Genomic DNA, 18684 nt, shown 5'->3' on the forward strand with positions numbered 1-18684 from the left:
TGACTGATTGCTTGACTGATTGATTGACAGCTCAGCCAGGCTGGGGGTCTGGGGGCAGGGCACTGCATCACCAGAAGCAAGGCTTGACCCCTTCCCACCACACAGCCGCTGGCATTGGTTTGAGACACTAAACTCACCCAGTCTCTAACAACCACCCCATATCTCGAGACAATCAACTGGAACCACTGCACTGGGACCTTTCCTCTCCTGCTCCGATCTAGTAGATAGAGCAGAAAGGAAAGAAGAGGAAAGCATGCTGAAACTCCTATAGTGGGCAGCTGCTATTCGTAAATCTAGTTAATATCCCTTTATGCAGTTCATTCCCCCAGCACTTCAAGAGTCCAAAAATTGCAGGACAATCAGGCTCTGGCAGGGGGGAGAATTCATGCAGCAGTCTTTCAGCACCCAAAGAGTCCAGCAGATCATCCATGATTTCCAGTGTGTTTTTGGAGGCGGCACCTTCCTTCTGTGAAGTTTAACATTCTCTAACACTAGATAATTTACACAACTATTTTTGATATTTGGACTTTAAGCCAGGCTCCAAGATAGCTTGGTGACTTCAATTTAGGCTGCCTTGCCTTTTGGAGTCCATAATCTTACATGTCCAGGTATCCCCACAACCCAAACAAATATCATATAAACATATATGAATATAAACATAGTAATAACAAAAGTCAAAACTGTGACAATTATTAATGAAATTTATCTTACCTAGTGTTTAATAATATTGATGAGTATTCTCAGTATTATGTAGGCAAAACGAGTTGGAGTAGCCAGCCATCCTTTGAGACATTTTCACTTTTAATTTGTTAAATAACCAATTATCAATGTGATGTTAGAGTGGTCCTCAGTGAAAAAGACATCCCTCTCTTTTACTTACTTACTTATTCTCTTGGCATGTGAAGCCATACTTGCTATTACAATTCATACAAGCTCTTGCTGGGATAGCTGACTAACCCAGGGACAAACAACATTGTTGGTATACTGGGAACACTGCCCTGGAAATGCAAAACTTTACAATAAAATACATTAAATAGTTCATGTCTTTGTATTTTGTTGCAGCTTCCAGTGCGGTTCCTCTGTGTTCTTCTTTGCTTACAGCTGACTTTATTCACATCTGGACATATACCCAGTCTCTTGGCTGGAGAGGGTGTAGTAAAACAACAAACTTGCAAAATGATGAAAGCATTTTTCCTGGAGCAGCAGTTCCGCCACTGGCCTCGAGTGGCAGGTAAGGTTTAAATTCACGGCCACCAGAAGGAGGCAGTGCACGAGTATTATGCAACGTTTCATTGAAAATAGAGGGAAACTAAATGTCCCTGTATTTTCGGTGACTTTTGGAGGATGTTCGAATTTGCCCCCCACTCCCAGTTCACCTTTTGGGGGTGGTTCTGAGAGTTTTTTGTCTCAGGCCTGATTTTAAATTTTGGAATTAATAACAATAATTTGGGAGAAGGCCAACAGGGTATCAGCTCCTTCTTGGGCATTGTTAGGAAGCCTGCCACTTCCCACATTGTCCCAGTATTTTTATCACATGTTGGAGGGGGAAGAGGGATCAGTTCTCTGCCCTCTAACAAGTTTAAACTTTTCATGCAACAGTATGAAACAGTATGGCTAAAAGATTAGACTCCTTTATCATATGTTTTCTCTTCAGAAAGCTTTATTTCATTTCCCCAGTAAAATTTTCAAGAGTCTCTGTCCTTTGTAACTTAACTAGTTCTGTTGCAGGGTGTGGTATTATCACCTTCAGCTCTGCATTTTGATACACTAATTCCTTAACAAAAGGGCAGGGCTGAGTGTGAGTGTCTGAGGGCACATAATGATAATAAAACCAATAATGATAAATCAACCACATGCTAAAACATTCCTATGTGCTGTTTGAATGAAAATGGCTTGGAGAGTGGCTATGGACACCTAAAATGTTACTGGGCATAGAAGCTTTGACCACCCCAAACTGGACAGTAACATCGAGCTTCACATGGCACCTCACAGTGGGAGCCACTGAGTAATAATGGCAAAGTGACAACAGTTCATGGCAGAAGCGATGGTGTCCCTTCACATGTGAAATACTTGCATCCAGTGCCATCCCTGACACATCCTGATGGCAATGGGGTTGCTCAAATCCAAACTCATGTCCTGAAGCCAGGGAAGTCACAGAAGCTGCAGCAGAAAGGACAGCCGGGTCCGTGCAGTCTCGGGGTTGCTGCACTGTGCTGGAAGGAGAGGCAGGCAGGCTGCACAATACTGAGGGGTTGCAGCATAAAACAACAAAATGGGAGCAAGTTAGCACCGAGAGGTAGTAATCACCAGCTCTAGTAGCTGGCTGGATAATCAGAGGTAACCGTTCATGTGGGAGAACTTAGTAAATATTTCATTTTGAACACTGTTGACTTCCTGAATCTAGAGGCCTTGGGAGTGTTTCACGTGCTTTTTGCCATGGGGACTGGATTCATAAACATTGGCAAATAACTGAAAGCACATACATGAGTCACTACTGAGGCACATTACAAATTTTTGATTTAACAACATTTTGAATTAGGAAACCCACAGGGATATTGTGGATTTTATGCAGTGTAAATGCTTCTTTTACTATGTACTTGCCTGGGAACATAAGTTGTCAACAGCTAGAAAAAAAAATCCAGAAAGCTGTGCTTCATTTTTGTTCCTCCTACTCCTGTAATTCTCTCTTTTATTTATAAAGCCTTCCGCTGATGTATTTTATTTGGAAGCTTAATAACAGAGACAGCATAGTGGAAAAGAATCTTTAATTAGAGACTTCTGAGAGGCAGAACAAAGTAAAAGAAGGATGAATATCAGTCTTTGTTGACTGGAAACAAATAAAACATTGGTGACAGTCTCCCTGCCACTGTTCTGCCACTCAAGGAGAATAGTCCTTAGTGAAGTACATGTTTTTGTTGAAAATGTAAAAGGCAAAATACTGAGCATAGTGCCTAACATGTCAGTGATTCACTTTCCTGTTTCATGTATGTATTCTTTATTCCATACTGCTCTTCTGCTCACTTTCCTCCCACCTAATACTCCTTAGGCTTTTGAAAGGAATGAGATAGATTTGTCTTTAGAAACAAACTGGGGGTCTGCTGGTAGGTAAAGATAGGTACTGAGAGACAGAAGAAGCAATGGGAAGAGCCATAAATTCCATAGGAAAAGAAAAAGGGGGGGTATACATAAGAAGGGGGTCTGTATTTAAGTGATTCGGGAAGTCTGTACCTCTCAAGTACCTCAGCCAATGGGGAAAGAGAGAGAGAAATGCAGCCAGGAAATTAGGATAAAAAGGAGGCTGCACCCTCTAACAATTTGAGAGACCCCAGGGGAATGCCCCATGGCCTCTCCCTTTATTCGAATAAAGTAACAGGACTCCTTTGTCTCCTTTTTGGACATAAACCTCTGGTGTTTGTGGATTCATTTTCCTGACACTTTGAACTGTCATTTTCCCAAGCTGTCAAATTCCTATGAAGGAGAAGACTTCATCCAGGAAGATTTTACCAACCACAAGGAAAATGAAATCTAGGCCCCTGAACTGAAACATAGCATTGATTTCTGTAGAAAATTAAAAACTTTTCCTTTATGTTTTGGCTGCTGCAAATCATGGGTGCACATGGAATGCAGCCAAGTGATATGCAGGTTGCAAGGGACACCTGGAGGTGAGCTCACCCCAACACCTGCCCAAAGCAAGTTCAGGTATGTCAGATTGCTCAGTGCCTTGCTCCTGTCAAATTTGGAATGCCCCCAAGGATGAAAATCCCACACCCTCTCTGGAGCCCTGTCCCAGTGTCTGAGTACCTCAATGGAGGAGTAATTTCTCCTCATATCTAACCTTAACTTCTCTGGTTGCAATTTGTGTCCTTGCCTTTTGTCCTTCAACTGATGCTCCTGCAGGATGATTCTGGGTCCATTTTCCCTCAGCTTTTCACTGGTTAGCTGTAGACAGCAATAAGATCCCACCCTTTACCCTTTCCTCTCCAGGATGAAGAAGCCTCTTTGCCTTCCTCATATGCCATATGCTGCAGCCCCCCACAGCTTGGTGGCCCTGCATCTCCAAGGCTGGGCCCACTCCAGTCTGTCTTCTACCAGCAAGGTCAGAAGTGGCTGTGGCAGTCCAGATGTGGTCAAACAGGTGCTGAAGATGAGTCAAGATTATGAAGAGTTAAAATTTAGCTAGGAGTTAGAAGCATTTTGTAGCGATTGAACCAAAAGGTAAGTTAACGAAGAGTTAGAAATTTAGCCAAGAAGTATAGTGCTATTCACTATTATCTACCTGTCTGAAACTTTGCTTGTAGTACATAAACTGCCATGAGGACAAAAGAAGCTGATAGAATTGTAGGTAGCACCTAGATTGCATGATCAAATACAGGCAGGAGATATGGACTGTCTCTAGAAGGCTTGCTGAGGCTTGCCCACAATAGAAGGCAGAAAGTTCATGGTGACAAAGAGATCCCTGACTTCATCTTTCAAGACCACTGGCTCAAATCAAGACCGCCGACCCAAATCAAGAAAAGAATTGTGCATGCACAAAGGACTAGTAACCTCATTTTAATAGGAAGCAGGAATGGGAGGTGCTGGAGATATGTATATGATTAATATGTAACACCTTGTGAAATAAATAGAGGGCAAATAACCGTGTCAGCAGCTGGCACATCTCTAGGAGGCGACTCCCGTGCCGCCCACCGGCGTAATAAACATACCACTTTCTTACTTTAATTAGAGAGTTTTTGTCTGTGAATACCGAGTTTTTTAACGATTCAAAGAGAGTGAATAATCCCTTCCCTCAGGCTGCTGGCTGAGGTTCCCGCTATAGGGCCCTGTATGGGCTGTATAACCCAGCTGGCCTCTGCTGTAAGGACACGGTGTTGTCACAGCCTGACCTCAGGCCAGCCCCTGCAGGGTTGTTTTCTGTGCATTTGGCATCCAGTCTCTGCTGGTGCACAGGGCTATTCCTGCTGCACGCAGGACTTTGCCCTTGCCTCTGTCGAGCTCCGTTTGCAGCTGCGCACTCAGGCAATAGGTGGCACTGATGGACGATGTAGTTTGCGTTGTCGCCGGGAAAACGTCACTGCGAAAGAGAAAGCCAGCAGAGGAGAAACTGGGATTGTGTCCTCACTCGGAGCAGCGGCCAGGCAAGGACAAGCAGACATGTGGCGAGAGATGCTTCCAAACGCATGGTGAGATCTCTTCGGCACAGGGAGGAGGGACTCCAGACTGGGCTCCCTGGGGTTGGGGGTGGGAGAAAGCCTCGGGAGGGTCAGCAGGCCACTGGAGAGTGGGAGCAGGCAGCTGAGTTCTCCTGAGCATGAGTGCGGAGGAGGTGCTGATCGACTGAGCCTTGTTTTGTGTCGCTCAGAGAGCTGCTTCTGGGACAGGCTTGCTTTGTTAGCAGTGCAGAGTTTGTGCTATTGCTTTGATGACTGGTTTCACTCCTCTGAGCTCCAGGATGTAAGTGCAGGGGGATATTCCTACCTGTTTCATAAGCTATTTGTTCTTAGGAGCCCTGTTCTTCCATGGCTGGAAGTGATTCAAGGAAAAAAATCCAACATAGGCTGTCTCAGCAATTGTTACCAAATTGCCTTGGAGGCTACTGGAATACCCAGCACAGGCTCCAGGTTTTGCATTTCAGACAGCACAGGGAAACAATTCTAGGTGATAACAAACACCCTGTGGAGTTGATTTTTCATGGATTATCAAGTCTTTTTCTTTTTTGGCATTTGTTTTGGTTTGTTTTGTCAAAGTACTGTAATTACGACACCAAAGAGCTCCCTAATGTCGCTGCGTTCCACAAGGCAGAGTAACAAGACTTTCTCTTGTTGCTTCTATTGTTGCTAGATTTTAGACTGCGTTGTTGTACCGGACTCTGCTAGTCTTAAAGGGAGCCTAGGAGAATACTTTTCTTTTCCTAGCACGAAGGGGAGACCTAAAGGCTTGATATCCAGTCAGGAGTAGCTAGAAGTGTCAAAGGTACAGCAGCTCATTAAACTCTGAACACGGAAGGGTCCCACAATACTCTTCTGGTGCCAGCCCTGCGGCACGATGGACACAGCGTGGCTGGCAGCAGCATAACCCTGGAGCTCGGAATTGCCCTGCCATGGCTGTGCACCTATTGCAACACAGCAGTCAAAATAAACAATTTTCCTGGCTGAAGTTACACAGCTGGTCACGGGATGAAACACTGCAAGAACACCTACGCAGTTGTTTGCTGCCTTTTATCTAAATTGTTCGGAAGGACGGAATATTGTGGCAACAAATTATCTAGCTAAAGCACAGCCCAGGAACACTGTCTCTTTGTACAGAGGCAGTGCTTTGTGAGCACCTCTCTGTCCATCCTATGCAAAGAGTCGGAGAAATAATGGCAGATGTTGCCAGGTGGCTAAACAGCCTGTGATCACATGCATGGGCAATGAGTGGTACTGGCAGGGGACATTCTTTGCACCATCAACATGGCTTGGTATGGGACAACACTTTCAGACTGTTAAGGATCTTTCTGGTTTTTCCCCTTTTGTAGGGAGACCGTCTTGTCCCAGATCAGGTGAGTGAAAGAGCTGTTCTGTGCTGAGACCTCCTCTTTTGGTGAGCGCCCTGGCTGGGGCACAGCATCGTCCCTTCCATACTTTGGATGATGACAGCAACGAAATTTTCACTCACAGCCCCCTTGCAGCCCCGTGCAGGAGCCCCAGACACCTCTACTAATCCGCAGGGGAAACTGGAGAACTTGAAGCACAGGTCAGAGGGGTGGGAAGGTACACTACATTTAGGACTGCATGTCTGTCAAATCCAGCTCCGGTAACTTAGTTCCCACACCTCAAGTCTGAACTTGCTGTTTAGAACAGAAACAGGGGCATCAACAGACATACCTTACTGGAAAGCTATGGGGGAGAGCCAGGATTGCCCTAAGAGATGATTGAATCTGTAGGGGAGCTATCGATAAAGCACTGGCAAGAGGAGCATGTCCAGCACATCCAGCTCTCTTCAGCAGCTGAAGACTTTTGTCTCTCTTCCTGTTCCTCAGCCCACTCTGCCCATGCACTTTTTGTTGCTGGACAAGTTCAGCTGCTATTGTCTCATTCACTGCAGTACCTGCCTCAAAGTAGATTGGCCCATATCCTATTGAACCTTGTCTCCCTGGGCACCCTGGTTCACAAGGAAAGGGACAAGGAAGCCTTGTGATTAGCAAGTCCTGATCAGCAAGGACTTGAGAGCCCTAAGAAGCCTTGGTAGATAGAACCCTGACCCAAATCTTGCCCATGATCTTAAAAAAATTATAGAAGTGCCCAGTCCCTGCTGACTGCCTTGGATTTATAGGCATTTGTCCCTTCTCAGTCCCAGTGCATGTGAATACAAGCCTCAGCACAGTCCCTTTGACACTGCTGTCATTGAACACAAACAATTTCATGCCTCCCCAGGTCTTTTGAATATTCTCAGAAGAATGTGGTGCTGGTCCCTGCGGCCGCCCTGGGGGTTGGAGGGATGCTGCTTTACTGGCTCAGATCTGGACGCAAGTTCAAGACTATTGACATGGGCGATGGGTGGTGGGGCTCAGGTGAAAGACCCCTCCGAGGGAAAGAAGATGAAAGCATCCGTCCCTTCAAGATTGAAACATCTGACAAAGAAATTGAGGTACCACTCACTGGGTGGTAAGGAGGGGCAGAAATTTGCAAGGGGTGAGTCCATCACCCACCTCACTGCTTCGAGGGGATGTCTTGGGGATGACAGCAGGGCACTTCCATGTGCCAGGGCAGCTACCCAGCTCCTTGGATGATGCTCTGGTTCACCATTCTTTATGAAGGGGATTTGAGCTCTGGGCCATTGCAATGTCCCCTGAAGACTTTCTGAGACAACAGCCCCTCTGTGCAAGCTGAGGCTTCTGCAGAAAGGCCACACTTTGAGCAGCAGACTTTGACAGTGGTCTGTGGATGCCAGAGCAGGGCGGGAGGGCATTGGAACAGCAGTGGCACCAGTAGGGCAGTACTGAGGAGCTTCCACAGAGGAAAGGGCTGTAAGGCTGAAGAGGGATGGGGCCTGGCTTGAGTCATAGCTCCTCTGTCCCTGCATGCCTGTCCCTAGTTATCTGGCCAAGTAGCAGCCAGCAGCTCAAGGTGAGATTCTTATTCTCCCCACCAGCAGTGCTGCCAAGCTCCTAGTGCCAAAGACCCTGAAGTGAGTTAGTAGCAAGCCAAGAGTAGGACCCAGTACTCCTGGGTGCCCATGGGGGACTCGTAACCTTTAGAAAATTGTATTCCCCACATAAAAATTCAGGCAGTCATGCAGCGTATGGCACTTCTTCAGGAGGGCTTGTGGTGTCCCAGAGAGCAATACAAAAGCCAGCAGAGCCAGGAGAGCCTGTCTGTGCCTGCCCTGGCATAGGGGACATGCCAGCAGCTGGCCAGCCTGGCAAGAAGGGCTCCCTTCCACAGGATCTACACCGGCGCCTGGATAACTTCCGCTTCACACCACATGTGGAAGGGGCCGCCTTCCACTATGGCTTCAACTCCAGCTACCTGCGGAAGGTGGTGGCCTACTGGAGGAATCAGTTTGACTGGCGCAAGCAAGTGGAAGTGCTGAACAAATACCCCCACTTCCACACCACCATTGAAGGTGAGGGGGCCTCTGTGGCTTGAGCAGGTCTCACTTGGAATCGCACAGCAAGAAGGGGGAGATGTAAGAAGTGACAATATTTGAGATAACTGTATGTGTAACAGCTTAGTGATATGAGTGAAATCACTGGTGGAGGCTCTATTATTAATAACCTTATAGGGATTAAGACCATTACACAGTGTCAATAATATGAGGTCTGCTTCAAGATGCGCTTCATCTGGCTCTGAACCCGTGCTAACTAACAATGAGGTGCTCTTCAGCAATTGCCTTGAAGCCGCCTTTGAAAACTGCGAAATTTAGCCAGACTGAGGCTGGAATATTCCTCCCCACCACCCAGTAGTTTAGCCAGGTGAGCTTAGCCAGACTTTACATAAATGATGTCTTGATGGGTTAGCCAGACTTTACATAAGTGATCTCTAGGTTAGACTTCTATAATGCCTTTTTTCATGTTTCTCTTTTAATTATTGTAATGTTTTTGCATGTGTCTTACCCACATTATGCTATTCATTCAAGTGCAGCTCTACTTATATGCTCTGAGACCAGTTTCTCAGGAGATGGATGCTAATCTCCATGTGACCCCAGTATCTGGAGCTGGGGTCAATATCTCTGTCTTTGTGTAAAAGACAAGACACAGATACAATACCAGACATCCCCTTTCAGCCAGGCATGTTCTTGCAGTAGGCCGATTGTAGAACTTCTGCTCCAGATGCTAATTACAATTTTGCCACCCTCCTTCTTCAGAATCCAGAGCAGAAACTGTGACGGTACCAGAGCTTTAATTTTATTTTCTTGGATCTGTGGCAGGGATTGATATCCATTTTATCCATGTGAAGCCATCCTATGTTCCTCATGGTCGAGCTGTTCAACCTCTGCTGATGGTCCATGGCTGGCCTGGCTCCTTCTACGAGTTCTACAAGATCATCCCTCTGCTCACAGAGCCAGCCAGGCATGGCCTGAATGAGGGTGATGTGGTGTTTGAGGTCATCTGCCCCTCCATCCCAGGTTATGGCTTCTCAGAGGCCCCTCACCAGAAAGGTAAGCTATGAAAAGGCTCTGTTGGAATTGCAGATTTTGGAGTAAGACCTCAACCATCCCTGGCACCCCTGGGCACTGCAGTTTGTGAATGCAGATGCCTGGCTCTTCACTCAGGCCCATGCGGCTGAGGCTTTTGGGCTGGCTGTGGAGATTTGGAACACAGTAGTAACTGGACGTCAGCTCTTCACTTTTCACTGAATTTCTTTCATCTTGTGTTCACTTTCTTTCCAAGCAGTGAGGCAGAGCAGCATTGCACACTGTGCCTTCCCACATCCCTACACACACGTGCCTCGGTCAGGTCACAGTCTTTGGCCAGGGGAGGAACACTAGGACAAACAGATCTCCTTTGTTTCTTTTACCTACAGGCTTTGACTCCATTGCAACTGCTCGGATATTTCATAAGCTGATGAACAGACTGGGCTTCAAGGAATACTACCTACAGGGAGGAGACTGGGGATCTCGTATTACCACAAACATGGCCCAGATGCTGCCACAGTAAGTAGCAAAGGAAATCAGTGCAGAAAAGCTGCCTCCAGTTCCCACCCTGCCTTCTTGCTCCATAGTCCTACCTTCTGTTTGCCTTGCCTCTCATCCCCTTCTGCTTTATTTCCTTTGGGGATAACCCAACCCTCCATATTCAATTGCATTTATATGCTTTGAATTGAAAAGATTTTTTTTGAATCATGATGAACCTGAAGGGCTTTGTGTATTTGATTCAGTCCAGTGCTTCTCTCACAGTTGCAGTCAGACTTGTTTTCTAGAAAACTTGGAGACAGAAAATTGCTTGATTTAACCTTCTATTCCTTAACTTACTTTTAGATCTGTGAAAGGGCTTCATCTGAATTGTGTTTTCATCAGCAAACAAGGTTTGGGAAGGTTGATTAGTATAATGCTTGGGGCTTATGTACCATGGCTCGTAGGCCTCAGTACGGAAGATGCTCGACGTTTCTACCCTTTCATGCAGAAGAATGTATATGATGTCCTGCGAGAGTCTGGATACTTCCACATCCAAGGCACCAAACCAGACACTGCAGGTAATGCACCTTCTCTGTATCCCTGTGAACACAGTATTCAAATACCATGAGTGATCAGTGTACAAAGGCCAGCCAAATTTGAGAAGCAATGAGTTCTGGTGACTGAGTGCAAGACCCATGTGGGCAATGAGTTCATGGGGACAAGAACTATGTAAAAGGAAGTTAAAAGGAACCACTCAAAAATAGATGGAGATTTCAAGTACCACTTTTCAAGGTCTTTTAAATAGCATGCCACTTCTCTTGGGCAAGAACCCCTTTCCAAAAACTCTCTTAAAGTAAAACACAGGGTCCTGAAATTGAAGCTTTGAGAAGTAAATGGGGCTGAAAACAAGAAAAGTATCACAAGCAAGTAGGCGCAATGTGAAAGTTGCAGAGAGGTAGACACAGCTCAAACACCTGAAAACATCCTGGGGCCAGTGGATAAGGAATATGAAGAAACATATGGCCATTTCATAATGCTTAAAGGAATTCTTTGTATCAGTCCCCACTAGAGAGGATTCTGGGGTATTATTTTATTGAAATAATGCCTCATCAGGAAAGACAGCTGGGCTGTATGAGGCTGGTGTCAGATGTGGAGACCAGAGAACAAACAACCCCCCATCCTGGCAATTCACTGAAGGAGAAGAAGCTCAAACTGGAATGTCAGCTAATGCCTAGCCTATTGCTTGAAGTGATCACAAACCCAAAGAAATAAAAGGAGATAGACAATATACCAGGTGGGAGGGAGTTATGGTGGTGGTGGTGTTTCTGATTGTCTTGGTCTTTTTAAGGGTCAAAAGGTGAAGGCATCCACAGAAAAATGAAGATTAGTATGTCTAGTCTGTGATGATAAATCTGACAGAATTGTTTAAACAAGGAGAATTGATTTACAGGGGATAATGTCACAGGGAAATCATGCTTCAAAAATCAGAGCTCAGGCAGAATCAAACAGCTGTAGACCCCCTAACAGAATTTATATAATTTCCAAAAATATTTTGTTGAGACTCCTCCCCCAGCACTCATAAGAAATTGAACTGCCTTAAGAAAAGAATTAATACTAGTTAACATGAGAATCCGAGCATAAGAATAAATAAGCAGGTTCCAGAGGAGGGAGAGTATCACAAAAATCTGTGCTGACACCTGTACACTTCAACAAGATCCTAACTTCTCTATGAATAAAAGTTAATGTTTAGGTGTAAAATTGACAGCTATCCAAGCTTTGGTTTATAAGTAACTGGTTGATAAAACTAGCCAAGAAAAACTGATATCAACAAAGTTCAAAGCAATTTAAGTGGAGGAAGAAAATCACAGTGGGCTCAAGTTTTGCTGCTGCCATACGAGAGAATCCATGAGTCAAGGACAGTGCTTTCAAACACCAGCCAACTCAGAGATAAAAGCACTTTTGCAAACTCTTAAAAAAGTGAAAAGAAAAAGCACAGATTCCATTATATTCATGACATTCTGAATCAGTTGCATTCCTGTTAGCCCTGTTTCATAAATATATTTTAGTTTCAGAAGAATATGTCCCATCCTAAGCAGGGCAGAGCTTCCAAATATTTTATCTCAAATTTCTTTTCAGAGTGTCATCTCTTTATTTGCTCCTTCTGCCACACATCACCAAGAACCCAGTGGGACTTCCTTAGGTCTCAGCTTCTTTTGTATAGGAATTACCTAAGTTTGTCGTGCCCTCAGTTACAGTCAGAATTCCTTTGCAGGGAATTTATCACAAATAAAAGTACTATCAGGGGTAGATAAATACAGACTCTCTACTGAATTCTCCTGGAAAACTCTGAACTCTTCATGAAAGTCCAGTTTAACTTGCACTGAAGTATTGCAATGCCAGGCAGCTGCAACAGCTCTTCTCTTCTCCTGAGTTAGGTTGTGGACTGAATGACTCCCCGGTGGGGCTTGCTGCATGTATCTTGGAGAAATTCTCAACCTGGACAGACAGATCATTTCTGTATAAAGATGATGGAGGCTTGGAAAGGTAAGAAAACAGATGTTATTCCATGAGAAGTCTCATTAAAAGACTGACAGGTGGGAACTAATAGGAGGATACAGGTAAAACACTGGCCAGTCAAAGCTGGAATTTAAGGATGAACAGTTGCACATGACAAGCAGTAGTTTAAACTTACAGCAGACTGCCTGCACACTACTGCTTCAGCACCAGGCAGTTTTGCTCTGGGCACACAGGTGCCACTTAATTTGCTGCTTGAAAACAAGTGGAGATTAAGAGGAACAGCAGTTCTACAGGACATGAGCCCAGTATGGACCACTGCGGAACAGCTTCCAGTTAAATTTCTTCCTCTCTCTCTCAACAGCAAATACTCTCTTGATGAGCTTTTGACCAATGTGATGATTTATTGGGTGACATCCTCCATTGTATCTTCAATGCGATACTACAAGGAAAACCTTTCCAAGGACCCTAGTCTAAATGCTTATAGCAGGTAATTATGTGGCTAGTTGCAAGGCAGATTTGCAAATGAGGTTGAAACATTAGTCTGTATAAACATTTAGATCACTTAAACCAGCGAATTTATTAGTTCTAAGAAAAATAAAAGTCCAAATTCTTATTTGCTTTTGATAAATATAGTTAAAGGTCACTTTTCTTTTGAACCTGTAACTCACACAAGGTAGCTTGCAGCCAAAACAATGCAGAAGACTTACCAAAGCACCAAACTCAGCCTTGTGTTCAAAATACAGGTCTATATACTCATTCACCAAACAAATGTGACTTGTAACTCAGTTCAGTGAAAACATAACAGAAGATCATGGGCACATCTAAGAGAGAAGTTTAAACTGAATTAGGAAGGCTATGGCTTGCTGGAGGATAAGCTAAGAACTACAACAGTTAAGCACAAACTTGGGCTAGCAATTTGGAGAGCAGTACTTGAAACCCAGCACCTTGTGACAGCTAGTGCATTAAGATGATTCTAAGAGAGGCTGAGCATAATGTTGCTGAGCAGACTTCTCCAAGCAACTGATCATCCAAACAAATGGGAAGTCTTTTCCTATACGGACTGAACCAGCCCACCTTTTCTCTCCAGAGGTGTTTGTTATGCATTTGGTACCAAATTCTAAAGCAAGCAGGAACCAGCCCATTTCTCAAAGAGGTGTGGTATCTTGTCATGTAGCACAACACTGCAGCTTACAAAAGTTAAACTCAAAGATGGAAAACGTTTCAATATCAAGCTGTGTGCAAAGTTGGCTCTACTTTACACCTCTACGGGTGTAATGTTCTTAAACTCGAGGATACCTAATTAGAAATGAAGTTCCTCAGCAGAGTGTAGACCACAAAGTGCACTGCACAGAGCGGGGAAACTTCTCCAGCTGAATGTGTTACCAAAGTCAGAGGTTTTTATAGACTTCCCCCACGACTTGTTTCATCAATGCAATTAACTTATGTCTTCTAGGTATGGCATATATGTTCCCACAGGGATTGCAGATTTTCCTCAGGAAATTTTACACACACCACATGTCTGGGCAAAGGACGTCTACAAGAACATCATCACTTACTCTTACATGCCACGTGGAGGGCATTTTGCTGCCTTTGAGGAACCAAAGCTTCTGGCACAAGACATCATGCAGTTTGTCAGGAAAGTGGAACAGCTGTGACACTGCAGTTGAAATACATGCATAGAATGGAAGCAAGTTGTTCTACCAGAGGCAGAACCTGTAGATTGGATTTGTTTAATCCCTCAGAGTAATCACATATAGAAACCAGCATATTATTTTGATAATAATTACACTACAGAATTTTTAAATCAAGCTCTATATGTTTTCATAAGAAAAAAAACAAATTTAAAAATCCCCAAAGCATCTTGTGTTCTTTTCATTACTAGCACCCTATCATTGCTGCATTCATAGTTCAAGTATAACAGAAAATGTAAACAGTTTATTGCAGTAACATTGCACTCATCTGAGGAAGAGAGGTGAAAGGAACTGGCCCGGGCTTCTGTTCAAACGCTTCTTTAAACACTAGGACAATCTTAAACGTGTTACAAGCAGCTTTGGTGGAAGCATAAAGGGTTTTGATCTCCTGAGCACAAACACTCCTACATTCAAGTTATATTTCCTTCAAGAGACCTAGGATTTCATATTCAAGTGTGCAGCTGCACATAAGGCAGCTTTCTTCACTTTAACAGTTTTTCCCCTAGAGCAAGTTTAAGAATCAGCTGCAGCACATTGTAAACAGATATTAATGGATAATACAGCAGAGAGAGCACTCTAGTGCTCTCCAAGCTCAACAACATCAAATTAAGTTCCTGCTACTTCTGTCATCTCATTCCATTCCAAAAGGACAAAGTTAAAATAGGCGCCAAGTGTAGAGGGTTACTTCAACCTTTACCCTCTTGTACAAATGATTTTTTACCACCCCATTCTGCATTTTTGACTAGTAACAGCAAGTACCCTCACTACCAGTAGGCTCAAGTTTCTCTTCAAATGGGAGGGACTTCTATGCATTTCAGAAAGGTTTAAGTCTAAGAGTAAGTTTCTTCCTCAAGTGAGGATAATCTACCATTATTAGAGCACCACTCCTAACTTTCTCTGAAGAGGGTTAGAGAAGAAACTGCTTACTTTTAATCTTATAGCTAACTGATTGTCAGGGCTGTTAGATAAAGATCAGTAAAAAAATAATAAATTGCTTATTGCTACCCTGCCTCCACCAAACTGGTCTCTTTCCATCTTGAGGACAGCATTAGCTACAAGACTTTCCAGTTGCTGAGAATTCTTACTTTGGCATGTTAAGGAACAGAAAGTGAGTTAGGGGGATGTCTGATTTTATAAAATAGATGGGCAAACACTTGAGTACTCAAGTGGGACACTACCACTGCAACTGAGGCAGTGCCAGGAGCTCTGGCTGCTGCTTGCTGGGATAGCAGGGGGCCCCTGGAAGCAGTTCTGCTGTCTCCACCAGCTCCCCAGCACCCCTGGCGGCTGCAGCCCTTTGTAGAGGAGCTGCCTTCACGGTGGCAGCATTCTTTATCAGCCAGAAATAAATCCCTCCTCTGCAACAATATTACCTCGTGTCCTGCTCCCGTTTTGCTCTCTGGTTTTCTTGCTAGGGGGAGCCTTTTAAGGACTGCACAATGTCTTCCTGCCAGAGAGTTATTTTGCAGGAAGTAATTTCACTTAAGATAGCCTATGGGTAACCTGGCAAAGGCAGGGTCAGAAAATGGCCACATTAGAACTCAGGAGAAGACTGTATGTATCCAGCATTTGCCAGTTCACCAAGCACACAGCAGGGGAGTTTTACTCCCAACAGATTAATTAATCCCATTTCACAGATCAGGCCCCTAAGGAATCACTGAACCTGTGTGCAACTGTGCCTTAAAGTGGATTTGCCTTTGACAACAACTCAGGAAATAAGGACAACAGACGAGCACAGCCAAGGTACAGGAAAGCAGTAGATGCCATGGAGGAAAAAAAAAATTCATACAGACATGGTTCAAAAATACATGGTTACATTTGCTGAAATTATTAACACTTGAAGAAAAAAAAAGTAATCAATATTCCAGTTATATTTTTACAGAAACCATTCATTCACTAAATCCTTTGAGGGTCACTGGTGCTTGGAACCAGACATAGTCCTCCCAGGTGGGTGCTGTGTGCTGTGGAGGTGAGGCACTAAGGTGGAGGTCTCCATCACAGGACAACGTTACAGTCAGCTTCCTCCCTCGGGTTGGCACTTGGTAGTTGAGCTTGGGCCGGAACCATTCAACACCACAGTCACGGTGTCCCTGGACCAGGACAAGGGTGCCTGTGACAGGGAGAGCCTTAAGTTCACTGAAGACATCAGCAACAAACAGGCGGTGAAAGAGCTGGCGAACACAGGGTGCAGTCTGGAGGCTCTTCTCAGCAGTGCCCTCACAGAACCCTTCCAAGTTCAGCTCATAGAGCTCCTTGGGGTTCATGACGTTGCCTCCAAGTAGGAAAAGAACCCGAGGAACCAGTGTCAGACTAAACATGACCTCCAGGTGCTGGAACAAACCCTCTAGCTCCATCAGCACCTGCTGGCACTTTTTGCTTGCCAGACCCAGGGAGAGTGGCTTCTCAATTCCATCTCCATCCTGGAAAACAAAAATTCAGATTAGTACATTCAGTTATGAAGATATATTTGTTCTAATGTACTCTGCAGAAAGCATGGCCCACCCCATCTCAGAGAGTCAAGGAACAAGAGGTTTGTGTTCGTTTTGAGAGCTATAGGTACCCACATCGAGAAGATGTACATCTCTCCATATCAAGCGATGAGAGAGGAACACAAAAGCACAATCCATAGCTATTCGGTTTGAATCACACTACTGATGAATTCCAATAGGAATTAGAAGTCCATCTTTCAAAGATCAGCCACCACTCTGAAATTACTTATTAGAATTTTTTTTTTTTTTTTTTGCTTAGAGGTATTCCAGTAACAAACAAAGCAGTGACACTCTTTGAGCGTAAAGTAGGAAACAATCAATTAAGAGCAATTTGTCGAGACCTTCAGCAGCCTGAACGTCACGTTGCCTTTGCCTCGTTTTTAAAGGAAGAGGTAACATTTAGGGATGCAGCTACAACACGCGCTTTACTTTAAAAGCGGCAACACATTGCTGTGCGAGTCACCGAGCGAGAACACGAGCTCACAAGCGAAAACTCAAACACCACAGCCCCCCCTAAGCTCCCCGTCCCGGGGGCCGCCTCCGAGCACGGGGGTGCCCCCCGCGGCCACCGCCCCTCACCTGGGCCGCCCGCCGGCAGAAGTAGGCGAGCTGCTCGTAGGGCAGCGGGAGCTGGTTCCGCTGGTGCAGGACGTGCTTCAGGAGCTCGCAGGCGAAACGGTAGCCGCTGCCCCGGCACACGGCTCCTGGGAACTCCACGGCCACGGCAGGGCTGCCCGATACCGACCTGTTCCCCTGGGACCTCATCCCGTCGCCGCCACCAGCACGATGCAGGCCCGCCAGCAGCTGGGAAGGAAGGAGCAGTGACGCAGCCCCAACGGCCGCCGCGGGTTTAAATGCCGCCCCGCCGCGGAGCCTCACGGGAGTGGCGCACGGGCCGCGCCGCACGCCCTCCGGCGGCGGAGACCCCGCGGTTGGTGGGCGCGGTGGGAGGCGGGGCCTCGGTGTAGCCCCGCCCGCGGAGGCGTGGTCACAAGAGCTGGGCCCGCCCCTCCGCTCCCGATCCCCTCGCGGCACCGCCCGGCTGAGGCGATGCCGCGAGCTGTGGCTGCTTTTTGCAGAGCTATCCGGGGAAGGCCGCAGGAAGCGGCTCCGCTGGCCTCGGCCCCGCTCCCGGCAGCCCTGGCGGCTCCGGTGTCTTGCGGAGGAACTGCCTTCGCGCCGCCGCGGGGAGGCGGAGAGCGTGCAGGGAGTGCCGTGTTTGGAAACATTGCGCTCGCCGCCCCATTGGATGCCGCTTCCAGCGCACGGCGAGGGGAGGGCGGGACGGCGAGAGAAGCCGCGCCGAGGCTGCTTTACAGGAACAGCGGCCGCCTGTGCGTAGCGTCACAAAGGGTGTCACTTGTACACAAACACTGATCCAGCGCCGCCCTCCCCAGGGGATGCGGCGGGGAAGGAGAAGGCGCAGTGGCCGTAGAACTGGAGACTGGGAAGACACTGAGTGAGGGGATGCGGCGCACAGCTGGAGGATGTTTTGCTGTTCCCGCCGCCTCCCCCCCGTAGGAGCTTAATGCGTCCTGTGGGATCGCTCTGTACCGGGCTGCTGCTTCTGCGTAGTCGTGAAGTACCTCCAATGCCAAACAGCTTCGAAAGTGCCCCAGTTTGCCGAAGCCAGTCGGACTGATCGCTCAGTGTCAATAACCAGGGAATCCGGGGCTGTGAACTGCCAAAGAGGCAACCCGCGGGCGCCCACAGATCCCGGCGAGCAGGGCCCAGGGAGCGGCGGCATCCCGCGCGTTGCCCGCCGCTGCCGATAGGCGACGCCCCTCCCTCGGACTCCAACTCCCATCCGCCCCCGCGGATGGAACCCGCACGGGAGCGAGCGGATCGCCCTGCGGGGCACGCCGGGAGGTGTAGTTTTGAGCGGGAGGCGC

At 46.4% G+C, this 18684-nt stretch overlaps 2 protein-coding genes across 2 annotated transcripts; one reads left to right on the forward strand and one right to left on the reverse strand.

The window, feature by feature from the left end:
* Positions 1 to 5040: 5040 nt before the first annotated feature.
* Positions 5041 to 14468, forward strand: LOC116441022 (epoxide hydrolase 1-like). The gene is made up of 10 exons (XM_032102497.1): positions 5041 to 5180; positions 6515 to 6538; positions 7413 to 7626; positions 8424 to 8604; positions 9409 to 9639; positions 10005 to 10134; positions 10459 to 10673; positions 12531 to 12639; positions 12974 to 13099; positions 14066 to 14468. The coding sequence occupies exons 1-10, from the start codon at positions 5152 to 5154 to the stop codon at positions 14265 to 14267; spliced, it is 1461 nt and encodes a 486-aa protein (XP_031958388.1). The 5' UTR covers positions 5041 to 5151; the 3' UTR covers positions 14268 to 14468.
* Positions 14329 to 18511, reverse strand: MAD2L1BP (MAD2L1 binding protein). Its single transcript, XM_032102498.1, has 2 exons — positions 17372 to 18511; positions 14329 to 16723 (listed from the first exon to the last, which is right to left on the reverse strand). The coding sequence occupies exons 1-2, from the start codon at positions 17555 to 17557 to the stop codon at positions 16193 to 16195; spliced, it is 717 nt and encodes a 238-aa protein (XP_031958389.1). The 5' UTR covers positions 17558 to 18511; the 3' UTR covers positions 14329 to 16192.
* Positions 18512 to 18684: the final 173 nt, after the last annotated feature.

The sequence above is a fragment of the Corvus moneduloides genome, chromosome 3 (genome assembly GCF_009650955.1).
Source record: "Corvus moneduloides isolate bCorMon1 chromosome 3, bCorMon1.pri, whole genome shotgun sequence".
NCBI lineage: Eukaryota > Metazoa > Chordata > Aves > Passeriformes > Corvidae > Corvus > Corvus moneduloides.

Coding starts and splice junctions, on each gene's coding strand:
- MAD2L1BP (XM_032102498.1), bottom strand. CDS start 17,557: ATGAGGTCCCAGGGGAACAGGTCGGTATCGGGCAGCCCTGCCGTGGCC. Junction 16,724..17,371: donor TCTGCCGGCGGGCGGCCCAG/GTGAGGGGCGGT, acceptor TTTGTTTTCCAG/GATGGAGATGGAATTGAGAA.
- LOC116441022 (XM_032102497.1), top strand. CDS start 5,152: ATGTGGCGAGAGATGCTTCCAAACGCATG. Junction 5,181..6,514: donor GAGATGCTTCCAAACGCATG/GTGAGATCTCTT, acceptor CCCCTTTTGTAG/GGAGACCGTCTTGTCCCAGA. Junction 8,605..9,408: donor CTTCCACACCACCATTGAAG/GTGAGGGGGCCT, acceptor GATCTGTGGCAG/GGATTGATATCCATTTTATC.